This window comes from Verticillium nonalfalfae (genome assembly GCF_003724135.2).
Source record: "Verticillium nonalfalfae strain VnAa140/NRRL 66861 chromosome Unknown scaffold_111, whole genome shotgun sequence".
Classification (NCBI taxonomy): domain Eukaryota; kingdom Fungi; phylum Ascomycota; class Sordariomycetes; order Glomerellales; family Plectosphaerellaceae; genus Verticillium; species Verticillium nonalfalfae.
Genome location: NW_021167336.1, coordinates 44,959 through 57,210, shown reverse-complemented (window position 1 = coordinate 57,210; position 12,252 = coordinate 44,959). Strand labels below are relative to the sequence as shown.

Genomic DNA, 12,252 nt, shown 5'->3' with positions numbered 1-12,252 from the left:
TCTGTATCGGGGTTCATCGGTGTGCTTTGTTGCATTATGTTCAGTCTGCATAATAATGTACCTATCCGACATATCCACCAAGTCCAAAGCTCTGAGCTCCTGAAGCTGCGAGCTCCTATTATTCCCCTCTCGGGTCTCACTCTGAGAAACGCCTCCATCATCGCGGTCACACACACACAATCACCGTCATGGCCCCCAAAGTCAAGGCCGTTCGCTCGCGGGCCAAGCCCCCCGCCCGTCCCAGCGACCCGACCGTGCCGCCGGCCCCCTTCAAGGCGCCGGCGTCGGTGCTGGCGCCGTTCCTCGCCCACCTCGACCCGGCGCACGTCTACATCACGCACATCGACCTCAAGCCGCGCGACTTCAAGCGCAACATCTTCCTCGTGCCGCTCGGCATGAACGTCGTCGTCGTGCTCCTCTTCCTGCTGCGCACCTGGTCCATCACGCCGTACTACTGGCGCCTCGTGCAGTCGGGCCTCGGCACCGCCAACGAGACGACCTTCCCGGCCGCCACGGCCACCTGGGCCCAGATCGCCTGGGAGGTCGCCAAGCGCGGCGCCACCTTCTCCCTCGACCTCGTCCTCGTCGTCTTCGTGTGGCCGTGGCCCGTCGAGTTCGCCCTCGGCCGCACCCACGGCAACCCGCTGCGGTGGCGCCGCCGCGTCGGCTTCCGCGACAAGGAGATCTACGTGCGGCGCAGCCGCGACTGGGACCGCAAGCTCCGGACGCGCGGCGCCGACGGTGACGGTGACGGCGACGGCGCCGACGTGCTCCAGAGCGCCGAGACGCGCGGCGCCCTGCTGGCCCTCGTCCGCCAGGCCACGTCGCCCATGCTGCAGCACGAGAAGACGGGCTACCTGACCATGAACGGCGAGTGGGACCTCGACTGGGAGGCCATGGTGACGGCGCACGCCATGGTCGACCGCAAGGCGATCGCCGTCGACGCCTTCCGCGCCGTCGTCCTCGTGCACCACGTCGAGTACGGCTGGATGGCGCTGGCGCAGCCCAGGGAGGACGCCGCGCAGGAGGCCGACGTCGACGTCGACGCCCGCCGCCGGCAGGTCTTTGAGTTCCGCGACGCCCTCGCCGCCGTCGGCAAGGAGGACCTGTTCTTCCGCTGGATCGAGATTGTGCAGTACGAGTCGACGCAGCCGGGCGGCTTCGGGCCCGAGCGCCAGGTCGATGCGGCCAAGAAGATTCGCGACCTGTTCAGCAAGGAGGGCATTGACTTTGACGAGTTTTGGAAGGAGAGCGTCGGCGAGGATGCCGAGGCGGCTTTTTAGCTTCTGTCCGTTTGGGGCATGGCATGATGTTGTGTACGATCAAGATGGGAGGTGGTGGTTTTTTGGCGGACAGACTGGCCCGGCGAAATGGACAGTATAGAAAGGGCGGCACAGAGGACCGCACAGAGGATGCACAGAAGGACACACAGAAGGACGCACAGAAGGACGCACAGAAGCACGGCACAGAATGCCCACAGGCAGTAGGTCTATGACAGCAACTAGACGGCACGGTACGGAAAAGCGCATCAAGACGAGGCATGTTGCCTCTGGTTCTTTATTCCAATGCATCACATCATCAGTACACATGAAAAAGGCGACCGTGGCGTCGGGCTTCGGCTTCGAGCTTCAGCTTCGAGACACACGGCAACACTGTTTGACAATCGGTCCGACCGGGAGATGTTCATGACTCCCCGTCCGCCCCGACACGAAGAGGACCAAGGCGAGCGACACGCTTATTTGGCCTTCTTGCTGGTCTTCTTGCCGAGGGCCGCTTCGCGCTTCTTGGCCTCCTTGGCGTCAATCTCGGTCTTGCGAGCGGCCTCCTGCGCGTCACGCTCCTCCTTCTCGGCCTGCATCCTGTTAGTGTGCTGTCCTCAAAAAAGAACAAAAGGAAAAAAGGTGAGGAAAGAACGTACCGCCCGACGCGCGCCCTCGGCCTCGCGCTGCTCGCGAATGAGCCTCAGACGCGCCATGTCAGCCTTGGCCTCGTCCGTCTTGCCGGCCTCGTGCAGACGCCTGTACTTCTCCTTGGCGACGAGGGCCTCGGCGCTCTCGCGCTCCTTGCGGTTCGCGGCGCCGCCGGCGCTGAGCCCCTTGACGCCGTCGGTGACGTCGTCGACGCCGGCGTCGCCGCTCTTGACGGTCGCGGCCTTGGTCTGGTTGCGCGCGGCCTTGGAGTGGTTCGGGTTGGCGGGCATGTCGTCGTCGTCGTCGTCCGACTCCTCTTCGTCCGAGTCGCTGGGCGGCATGTCGCCGACCTCGACGGCCTGCGCCTTCTTCTTGGCGATGGCGGCGTCCTTGCGGGCCTTGGCCAGCTTCTTGCGCTCCTCGCGCGACACGGGGCCCTTGTCCTCGGCGGCCGAGTCGTCCTCGTCGTCCTCTTCGTCGTCGTCATCTTCCTCCTCTTCGTCCGAGGACGCGTTGGCGCTGCCCTTTTCTTTGGCGCCGGCGGCCCACATGCTGATTTCGTTGCCTTCCGAGTCGACGGGGCGCAAGTCGCGGGAGAAGTGCTTGCCGCCTTGGTCTGTTAGCGCTGTCTGTCTTTCGGTGCATGTCTGGTGCAGTTTGGGGGGCAGGTTGGATGGTTGGGACGTCAGGCGGGTTACGTACCACCACGAGTGTACTTCTTGAACTTGCCACCGCGGCCGCGGGAGTTACCACCAGGAGCACCACCAGCCATGATGATGAGGATGTGTCGTGTGGGGGGGGGAAGGAGAAGAGAAAGCGGTTGAAGGGGGAAAGGAGAGGAGAACAAAGTGTGTCAAAGAAAGGAGAGGAGCAAGGGTTCGTCGATGGTGTGCGGTGCTGTTGTTGCAGAGGTGCAAGGCAGAGGCAGATGGAAGAGACTGCGGGGTCGTTGAAGTGGGATGTTTGGTGTTTTGGGTGGTGGCGGGGTATCGGCGGTGGGATGGAGGGGCAGACGGGTCCGGCCAGTGACAGGCACGAGGAGCAGGCGGCAGGGTGAGGAGAAGCTATGAACGATAGTTGTATGAACGATAGTTGTATGGATGCTATTTGTACGAATGCTGTTTGCATGAACGATGGCTACATGAATGATGACTGGAATGATAATTGTCATCGCAGCACGGCCAGGCCGGTGACTCGAGCAGCGCGTCCTCGTTCAGGCAGAAATCACGGTCACGGCAAGAGGCAGCCAGAGCGGGCAAACAGCACACGAGCACCTGCCTGCCTGTACATGTACATGCACTGCTCTTGCCTCTGCCTACCTGCTGTACACGCACTGCTCTTGCCTCTACCTGCTGTACACGCACTGCTCTTGCCTCTACCTGCTGTACACGCACTGCTCTTGCCTCTACCTGCTGTACATGCACTGCTCTTGCCTGGGGCTTCCTGCCTCTCTGCCCTTGGGCTCACTGCCCCTCAGTGGAAAGCGCCCCTCAGTCGACGCCCTCAGTCGACGCCCTCAGTCGACGCCCTCAGTCGAAGCCCCTCAGTCGAAGTGTCAGTGCCGTTTCTTACTGGCGGCACGACATGACGAGGGTCCCCGCCCAATGCTGGGTTTTAGGCCTCGCTTCATTGGCTCGACACCCAAGCCTCCACACACCCAGCGCCGCCGTTCCTGACGGTGCCTTGGGTGCTTGGGTCTTGGGTGCTGGGTGCTGTGTGCTGTGTGCTGTGTGCTGTGTGCTGTGTGCTGTGTGCTGTGTGCTGGGTACTGGGTGCTGGGTGCTGGGCTGGGTGCCTCTTGGGTCCGACTGCAGCGACAACGAGTCTCTGGCGGTGAATCGCGTGCCGGTACGAACGAACGGGCAGATCTCGGCAGCCCAATCATCCCCCCCCAATCATTTCATTCGTGCCCAATCATTTCCCGCCTCACACCTGGATCAGGGGATGCAGGGGCGAGGCGCCTGATGCCGTGCGCTTGCTAGCGATGAGTGCCCAAGGTTGGGTCATCACGCTGGATGGGAAGGCCGACGAGTGCGAACGGTCTCTGGTCTGTCATCTGCCTGGCCATTTGCTGGCGTCAAGGCGTCTACGTAGTGTTGGGAGTGGTCCAATCCACACAGGTCCAGTGTGAGGCTGGACTTGGCTGGCTCGACCATACCCATGAGTCACAGTCGACAGCAGGGGGGAAAAAAATACAGAGAAAGAAAAAGACGACACGACACGAAACAAAAACAACGAAGCTGCGCTCCGGTAGTGCGATCCTTCCGACCGGAGTCGAGCCGGTGACCTTTCGATTGGAAATGAAGACCAGTCACAGTCGAACTTGATGAACCAACTACACTAGGTACCTACGGAAGGATTTGATGAGGCTGCCGATTTTCCTGTGCTCTGAAGAATCGCGGGCTTGCGTGCCAGAATGCTGACTCATCTCGGATCGGGCGCCGCTGCGCCGAAAAAGAAAAATAGACGAAATCCGCCCCGCAGCAGCAGGGGAACAAAACCGCGCCGCAGCCGTCGCGCTTTTCCCCTTTTTTCTCCTTTTCCTCTTCTTCATCATAAAACACACTCCCCTCTATTCACTCTAGCTTTCATTCCACCATGATTGCCTGGAGGGGAAACGAGGGGACAGACGAATGCTGGTCTTTACGTTCTCTTACCCTCTGGCCCGTGGCAGCTTGCTGTGTTGGTGCTCAGAGAAATTTTTCGAACGGCACATCCTGATGAAGAGTGACGCGTGGGTGTGGTCGTGGGCGTGGGCGTGGGCCGGAGTGGCGTGGTTCGTAGGGGCCTGTTGCAGCCTGCTTTTCGTCGTATCTACCTCTCACGGGGACTCTTTGAACGCTTTGCATACTGCTGTCAGGGAAGCAAAGCGTCTCGACGTGACAGGGCCTGTCTGTCGAGTCTGAACGCCGTGCCGAACGACGTACCAAACGACATCGCTCATGACAGTTGGCAGCTGGCAGTATCCTTGGCCGGCCTATGCAGCCGCCAGCTGTCAAAAAATACGGTGAACGCGACTGATGTTGTCTGGGCCACCAGCGTCTGCAACTGAGGTCAGGCGGCCATCGCCATGTCCTGGTCTCTTGTATGTCCCGGTCTCTTGTATGTCCTGGTCTCTTGTAATGACACCGGATCAGGCCTTTCGATGCACGTTCGAAAGTCAAGCTGGGAACCGATCCTCGCAGATGCCCTGGCAATAACAACATCGGGCTTGCGTCCCCGGATAAATTCTCACCCAGTTCTTCTTCATCGTTTCTGGCAACCCGCTGTGGCATCCCAGGCAGGTAGGTACCTGGCAGATCCTGAGGCCATGTCATTCATCGTCACGGTCATCATCAGCTGGTCGCAGAGAAATCCATCTTCGCTAGGCCAGGCTGGGTTGGGTAGCCTTGCCGCTGCTGTCGTTGCCATCAACCAACGCGGATGGTATTCATTCCGTACACGAGGCCCTCCGCAACAGCTCCCATTCCTGGTGAATACTGCACTGAACATGGAGTGCCAGTTTATCCACAGGTCACAACATGAGCAAATGCTGTGCTAAAGCGGGTGCCAAGCAGGTGCTAAGGCGGTGCGCCTTGTCCTCCAGCTTGGTAAGAACAAAGGTACAGTCTGCCAAAGATGACGAATGAACACCCCACATCCTGCTCACTCGTCGATGTTGAGACTGTCATTCACGCTCTCCAGTGCCTTTGATGAACTTGTGTCTATATCTGAACTGATGGCAAACAGTCAAACATATGCCCCCCTCAGAAACCCAGCTGTGCATGGTTCCTGATCCGGCAGAACAGATCAGACAACGATTGGTGAAGAAGGGCCCAATCTCTTCCGCCTCCTACAGCCCTGCAGCCCTGCCACAGAACCATTGGCAGTGCATCCGTCTCAGGTGCGCCACTAGTGCATCGTGCAGTGAAATCCGGAAGGTGCCGGCGCTGCGCCGGGCAGGTGGGGCCGAAACACCGGCAGTCACGACGACGAGGCCAGCACTATCGGTGCCTACCCGGAACAGTATTTAGTCCGGCTCCGGGTCTCCCTCTGGCCTTCTTTCTTCTCCTTCTCCCACATCGACAAAGACCATGGCCGCTCAGATCGACCGCCAGCGCCCCTCGACCTCGACCTCGCCCCCGCCCCCGCCCCGCCCCCGTGGCAATGTCTGCCGCACCTGCAGACAGACGCTGGTCCTCCCGCCCCCCGTCGCGGCCGTGGTCGCCTCGGGCCCCTTCGTCGTAGCCCATCCGTCCATCAGCCGCACAACGCGCCGCTGCCAGAGCTGCGACGCCGACAGGGCCCGCAGCCTGGCCGGACCGATCCTCGCGCAGCTCCACAGCGCCGACAACAAGATCGTGCGCCTCAAGCGCGAGCACCACCACCTCGACGTCACCGTGTCGCTGCTCGTGCGGTTCCTGCCGCGCCATCCGCGCGACGACCTCGACGGCCACTCGCTCCTCATCCGCAAGCAGACGACGCGCGACTGCAAGCACACGGAGCTCGTCCTCTCGGCCGCCTGCGCCAAGGTCCTCCTCAGCGACGCCTGGGCCGACTACTGGGCCATCTGGGGCTGCGCCGGCACCGGCACCGGCCACGACGCCGCCGTCGTCCGCGCGCGCGACTAGGCGTTCATGCGCGAGGACTGGATGCTCGAGACGACGCCCGCCGAGGACGCCGAGCGCCACGCCGTCGACGAGCTGCTGTACGTGTCCATGGCCGCCATCCGCGCCCGCGCCGCCCGCGAGGACCACACCTTCGACCTGCTCGAGCCCGTCGACGTCAACGCCCGCGACCCCCGCTGGATCGCCCGCCGCGCCTGCTGCGTCCGCCTCGCCAACGAGTTCGCCGCCGCCTGGGACCGCGACCACGACGACCCCGCCGGCAGCAGCAGCAGCAGCAGCAGCAGCCAGACGCCCTTTGACCGCCTTCACCTCAGCGGACAGTGGCCCGGCCGACGGACCCAGCCGCTGCGCGAGGAGGACCCGCGCCACCCCGGCGGAGGACCCCACGATCACCTGTACACCCAGGACAGTCGCGACCAGGAGGCCGTGCTCGACCGTGTCATCGCCGCGCAGGACCGCGCGCGCCATGCCGAGCGGGAGAGGCGCCGCCTCCACGGACCGAACGGATACCACCCGGACGAGGCGGCAAGCAGCAACGGTGGCTATCCCTTCAGCGACTATTGCGCTTGGTGATGGTGGCTTGGGGTCTGCGCTGGCCAACGTGTGTCGTCTTGCCGCACTCGGACGATGGCATCTTCCGTCGCTGTTGGCGGCAGCGAGACGGCTTGGAATGGTTTTTTGGGCGTTGAGGTGTGGAATCGACATCGGGGGTCAGAACACGAAATGATCCAGTCACGAAATGATCCAGTCACGAAATGATCCAGTCACGAAATGATCCAGTCACGAAATGATCCAGTACACGAAATGATGCGAAGCCAGTATCATATGGACGCGACAGCTTGCAAGGGGATGACTTCAGAAATTAATGAAAACAAAAAAAAAGCTTGCAAGGGAATGACTTCGGAAAAGAACAAGCGATTTTCCCCTCAAGTACATCAACAGAACGGAACAACTCAACTCAATCAAGAACACCAAAGGGATCGAACGCGCAAACTCGAATGACAAAACACAGAAAGGATCGAACGCACAAACTCGAAAGACAAAAACACAAAAGGATCAAATGGACCAATGCAAATGACAAAAACGTAAAAAAGAGATCACACACGGCATCACTATCAACACATCAAGCTCCAAGGCCGAGGAAGGGTTCGCTCCATACTGCAGTGTAGTACAATTTACCCCCCTCAGTAGCACCATGCTTCATCCCGTGACAACCTGTCGTGAGCCTTGACCGTTAACCTGACCGCGGTGCATCCCCGTCTCCCAGTCCTCCACAGTACAGTAGGCCCAGCTGTCGGCGTCCGAATCCACGTCGAGAGAGATGTCAGCGTCCGGCTGATGCTCCATCGACCCCTCAGACTCACAGATGGAGTCACCAGTCGCATGCATATCGGCGGCGGGCCTTCTCTCGTCTCTAAACCGCGTTCCGATAAACTCGCAAAGCTGCGGCGACGCTTCGGAGCGGAGGACAGCCCCGTCGCCCCAGAGCTGGCCGCGAATGGTAGCCACGGCACACGCAATGGCGCGCCTCTTCGTGGACCAGGGCGCAAAGTAATGGACGTCCACCTCCTCGACGACGACCGGCTGAAGCGGCTCGAGCCTGGCGGCGTCGTCCAAGGCCGCGATACCCAGGGTCTCGAAGAGCCTCGCGAGCGCGGCTCTGACGGACCGTTCGGCGATCACCTCGGGTGCTTCCGTGGACTTGATGTCGTCGAGGGAAATGACAACATCAAAGCACGTTCCGGCCTGTATCGGAGGGGGGTGGAACCGCAGCGTGCCTCCACACGCGTCAGAGTGCTCGCAGTTTTGCGTCGACGTTTCCATCACGCCTGCCTCCTGTTCTCGCACGGCGTTGTCCTCCGTGCTGCGAGGTTGCTCGTACTGCCGCCGGAACTCTTCCACGACACTTTTCGCGAGCCTCTCGCCGCGGCTGGCACGGGGACGCTCCAGGCTCTTGAGCACGAGAGGGGAGACCATGACATACGGCTCGACGCCCCGCTCCTCGTCGCCGTCCATGCGGTCCATGTCGCCAAGGATGTGGGCAAGCGTCTGCAGGCCCTCCCCGAACGGAAGGTTCCGCATAGAGCGACTATACCGGGCTACAAGCCGCGGCAGTCGACCAAGGTGCCTGCTGTGGGCCTCTTCCTCTTGCTCGTGATTCAGGTCCTGGAGCTCCTTGAACTGCTGCTGTCGACGATGCTGCCGCTTGATGTGACACGGTATAGCCGCGGCGCGCTCGACGCAGAGCTTCCAGTAGGCGGCCATGGCCTCCTTTGTCTTGAGGCCCTTCATGCCGTAGCGCAGAAAGTCGTGCTGCGTCTCGATGGCGGCCAGGCTGGTGATATCCTCGTGGAACATTTCGACCTCCTCCGCGTACAGCCTCTCGCCTTCCCAGCCTTCGCTCTTGGCTCTGCTGCTGAAGGCTTGCCAGTGGTCGTCGTGGATGCGCTTCTTGAGGAACGAGAACCGTGCCCAGTAGGCAGCCTCGAGCTTGCGATAGATGATGTGGTTGGGCTGGACTGTTGGAGCAGCAGCCGTAGGCGCCGCAGCCGCAGGGGCCGCCGGAGGTGCATGCTGGCCGAGTGTGTTCGAACCTGGGGTGTGCAAACCCAGAGACGAGGCGACAAAGGAGGTCTTCATATCAAAAGGCGCCACGGCAAGCGTCGAGCAAGACTCGCCAGGCTGACGAGTCGGCAGAGAGGCTCCGTTCAGCGATGGCTGGGTCTCGACATCCGTAGGGCCGGAACTCAGGGGATGTCGTGGGGACGGCGAGGGCACAGGCTTCCTGGGAATGCGATGCGGCTGACGGGCCGTGTTGGCTTTGCCAGTGGCCGCATCGCCGAGCTGCTGAACCATCTGGGACGCCAACGAGTTGATCTGTGTTCGCAGGAGCAGCAGTTTGTGCAGGTTCGCCGTGTCCTTGATACTCTTTTGCGATGCCATTCTCTTTCGGATGATTTCGTCCATGGTGTTCTCGAGTTCGCCGAAGCGCCTTTTCAGCACCACGACTTGCAGTCCCGGATACGCATCCATATCGAATAGAGGCGCCGACGATCCCTCGTGCGTGGGCATGATGAGCTAGCTGTAGGGCTCGAGTCTGTCGGTTTTGATTAGGCTGGTGTGGACGCCTGTATGCGACGTGTGGTGATGGGCGGTGACGTGCGAGAGCAACAGACGCCTCGGACGGGGACAGCATTCTCCTATGTAGACAGATGTCTGCCGTCTCCGACAGCTCGTCTCCAACAGCTCGTGTGCGGCGCATATAAGTTTGCGAGCCAGAGCTTAATGAAAAAGGTTGGGCGTGACCTTGAAGGCTGCCAGCGTGCAGCGAACCTGTTGGGCCGACGGTGAACTCTCGTCCACGAACTTTGGCCCACGAACCTTGCTGGCTGGCCGGCCAGCCCGACGACGGCGCGCACCATGCTCACGACCTCATGAACGACTCCAACAGCTCGTCCATGCGCATGCGCTTCCTCCGCCGCAGCGGCAAGCCCGTCTCCACCGTCGAGGTTTGGGCCCTGGGCTTCATGAACCCCGCCGCCTCCTGGTGCCGCTTGCTCGTGGTTTTGCCCTCGCCCGCGACGGCGGCGGCAGCCTCCCCCGTGCGGTAGAACGTGTAGCGCGACGTGGCGAACAGGCCGCGGCTGACATAGGCCACGGCGGGCGAGATGCCGGCCCTGTCGCTGTGGCCGAGCTGCAGGCAGGCCATTGGCTTGGGGGGGAGCAGCAGGTTGCCCGACAGGGCGTGCCTGGGCTGCTCGTCTGGGGAACTGTCCTGCTTGGGCTGCTCGTCTGGGGAACTGTCCTGCTTGGGCTGCTTGTCCGAGGATTTGTCCTGCCTTGGCTGCCTGTCTGAGGATTTGTCCTGCCTGAGCTGCCTGTCGGAGGAATTTTCCTGGCTGGGCTGCCTGTCGGAGGACTCGTCCCGCCGCTCGGCTTCGACTCGCGCCCGGTCCTGCTGCTCGAGAAAGGCGCAGAGGAAAAACGCCCACGTCTCAAAGGGAAACCGCTTGCAGGTCTGCAGGTCATAGGACGGCGCATCCAGGTACAGCGACCGGTTCGCGCGCGCCGAGTCGCTGAGGACGTCGAGGAATGGCGGCGGCGGCTCGGCGGCGAAGCGGAGCGGCTGGCTCGCGTTCTGGCCGAAGCTCACGAGGCCCTCGTCGATGCCGCGCGCGAGCTCCTTCAGCGTGACGCCGGCCCCGCCGTGCGTGGTCCGCCCGTCCTCGTCGAGCGGCGCGAACAGCATGAGGTACCACAGCAGCGAGTCCTGCAGGCCGTGGAGCGGGGCGCCGACGGTCCAGCCGTGGTGCTGGGCCAGGACGTCGGCGGCGGGCCAGTCGCTGCGGGCGCCGTGGACGTCGTAGAGGCGCAGCGCGGGGAAGCGGGCGAGGTAGGGCAGCGAGTGCTGCGACACGGCGTCGTCGCCCCAGAGGCGCAGGACGCGCAGCCGCGGAAAGGGGGCCGCGGCCTCGGACCACGAGCGCACGAGGCGGTCGCTGACGCGGGGGAAGCTGGCGCGCGCCGCGGCATCGGCGGGCTGGATGATCTCGAGGGCGGCGAGGTTGCGCAGCGAGGCGAGCGCGAGGAGCTCGCTCGTGTCAAAGGCGCACCGCCCGTTGATGCTGAGGTGGCACAGGAAGTCGACCGACGTGGACTGCAGAGGCTGCAGGTAGCGCGCGAGGTCCTGGGACGGCCGGCAGATGTGGTGGCGGAAGCGGTAGAGGTCGAGCGTCTTGTCCTCGTCCTCGGCGAGGAGGAGCTTGGAGAAGGTCTTCCATGCTTGGAAGCAGACGCCGCTGTGTTGCCGTCAGCATCATCATCATCATCATCATTATCATCATCATCAACAACATCATCCGTAGCTTGCCAGACTGGCATACGCACCGGTTCTCCAACAGATGCCAGATCCTCCACAGAATCCTCGCAGGCAAGACGTGCCGCCCGAGATGGTCGTCAGAGAGAGAGCCGATGTTCTCGGCCACAGCATGCATGGCCATGTCGGCGAGGGCTCTGGGGCCCTGGACGCCTCGGCCGGAACGACCCCTCCAGGATGGCAGATCGACGTGGCGCGCCCAGTCGGCTTCGGCCCCCCGCGGCGCACCGGACACGACGGTCTCTCGGTATACCTGGCCCGTTTCGCGATCGTACATGGCGGGGGGTGTGTTCAGGTGTGCATGATGAAGCAGTCGATGAGCGTTTCCAGGACGATGACGAAGCATATGCTGTACTGTGCCAGGGACAGTGTTCACACGCAGCCTCGTCTCAGCCTTGCCTCATGCCCCTCTCCGTCCGACCATTTGGCATCGAGACAGCATTCATTGACCGACAGCGACATGTTTCGAGACAGACGTATTGGCCATTCGGCATCGAGACAGTATTCATTGACCGGCAACGACATCTTAGAGACAGACGTATTGGCCATTTGGCATCGAGACAGCATTCATTGACCGGCAACGACATCTTTCCTGACAGACGTATTGGCCATTTGGCATCGAGACAGCATTCATTGACCAGCAACGACATCTTTCGAGACAGATATGTTGACTATCTGGACATCGAGACAGACGTGTTGCCATTTGGCATCGACCATTTGGCATCGAGACAGACGTAAACGATTCCTTCCATTCATGACGATCGATCAACACCGAGCCAAGCCAAGACCAAGCTGTGCGCATAGGAAAAATGTAGATTGGTACGCCTCGAAAACGCCGGCGATCAAGTACGCCCCCATC

General features: G+C 61.7%; 6 protein-coding genes across 6 annotated transcripts; 3 read left to right on the top strand and 3 right to left on the bottom strand.

Annotated features, from left to right (window-relative positions):
• Positions 1-188: 188 nt before the first annotated feature.
• Positions 189-1,283, top strand: D7B24_000769 (uncharacterized protein; the record flags this gene model as incomplete). Its single annotated transcript, XM_028635021.1, has 1 exon — positions 189-1,283. The coding sequence occupies one exon, from the start codon at positions 189-191 to the stop codon at positions 1,281-1,283; it is 1,095 nt and encodes a 364-aa protein (XP_028492403.1).
• A 452-nt stretch (positions 1,284-1,735) lies between these two features.
• On the bottom strand, positions 1,736-2,682 carry D7B24_000768 (uncharacterized protein; the record flags this gene model as incomplete). The annotated part of the gene is made up of 3 exons (XM_028635020.1): positions 1,736-1,852; positions 1,919-2,520; positions 2,613-2,682. The coding sequence occupies 3 exons, from the start codon at positions 2,680-2,682 to the stop codon at positions 1,736-1,738; spliced, it is 789 nt and encodes a 262-aa protein (XP_028492402.1).
• A 3,301-nt stretch (positions 2,683-5,983) lies between these two features.
• On the top strand, positions 5,984-6,520 carry D7B24_000767 (uncharacterized protein; the record flags this gene model as incomplete). Its single annotated transcript, XM_028635019.1, has 1 exon — positions 5,984-6,520. The coding sequence occupies one exon, from the start codon at positions 5,984-5,986 to the stop codon at positions 6,518-6,520; it is 537 nt and encodes a 178-aa protein (XP_028492401.1).
• A 21-nt stretch (positions 6,521-6,541) lies between these two features.
• D7B24_000766 (uncharacterized protein) lies at positions 6,542-7,090 on the top strand (the record flags this gene model as incomplete). Its single annotated transcript, XM_028635018.1, has 1 exon — positions 6,542-7,090. One exon carries the CDS (start codon positions 6,542-6,544, stop codon positions 7,088-7,090), a length of 549 nt encoding a protein of 182 aa, XP_028492400.1.
• A 627-nt stretch (positions 7,091-7,717) lies between these two features.
• D7B24_000765 (uncharacterized protein) lies at positions 7,718-9,589 on the bottom strand (the record flags this gene model as incomplete). The annotated part of the gene is made up of 1 exon (XM_028635017.1): positions 7,718-9,589. One exon carries the CDS (start codon positions 9,587-9,589, stop codon positions 7,718-7,720), a length of 1,872 nt encoding a protein of 623 aa, XP_028492399.1.
• A 352-nt stretch (positions 9,590-9,941) lies between these two features.
• D7B24_000764 (uncharacterized protein) lies at positions 9,942-11,670 on the bottom strand (the record flags this gene model as incomplete). The annotated part of the gene is made up of 2 exons (XM_028635016.1): positions 9,942-11,316; positions 11,405-11,670. The coding sequence occupies 2 exons, from the start codon at positions 11,668-11,670 to the stop codon at positions 9,942-9,944; spliced, it is 1,641 nt and encodes a 546-aa protein (XP_028492398.1).
• Between the last annotated feature and the right edge of the window lie 582 nt (positions 11,671-12,252).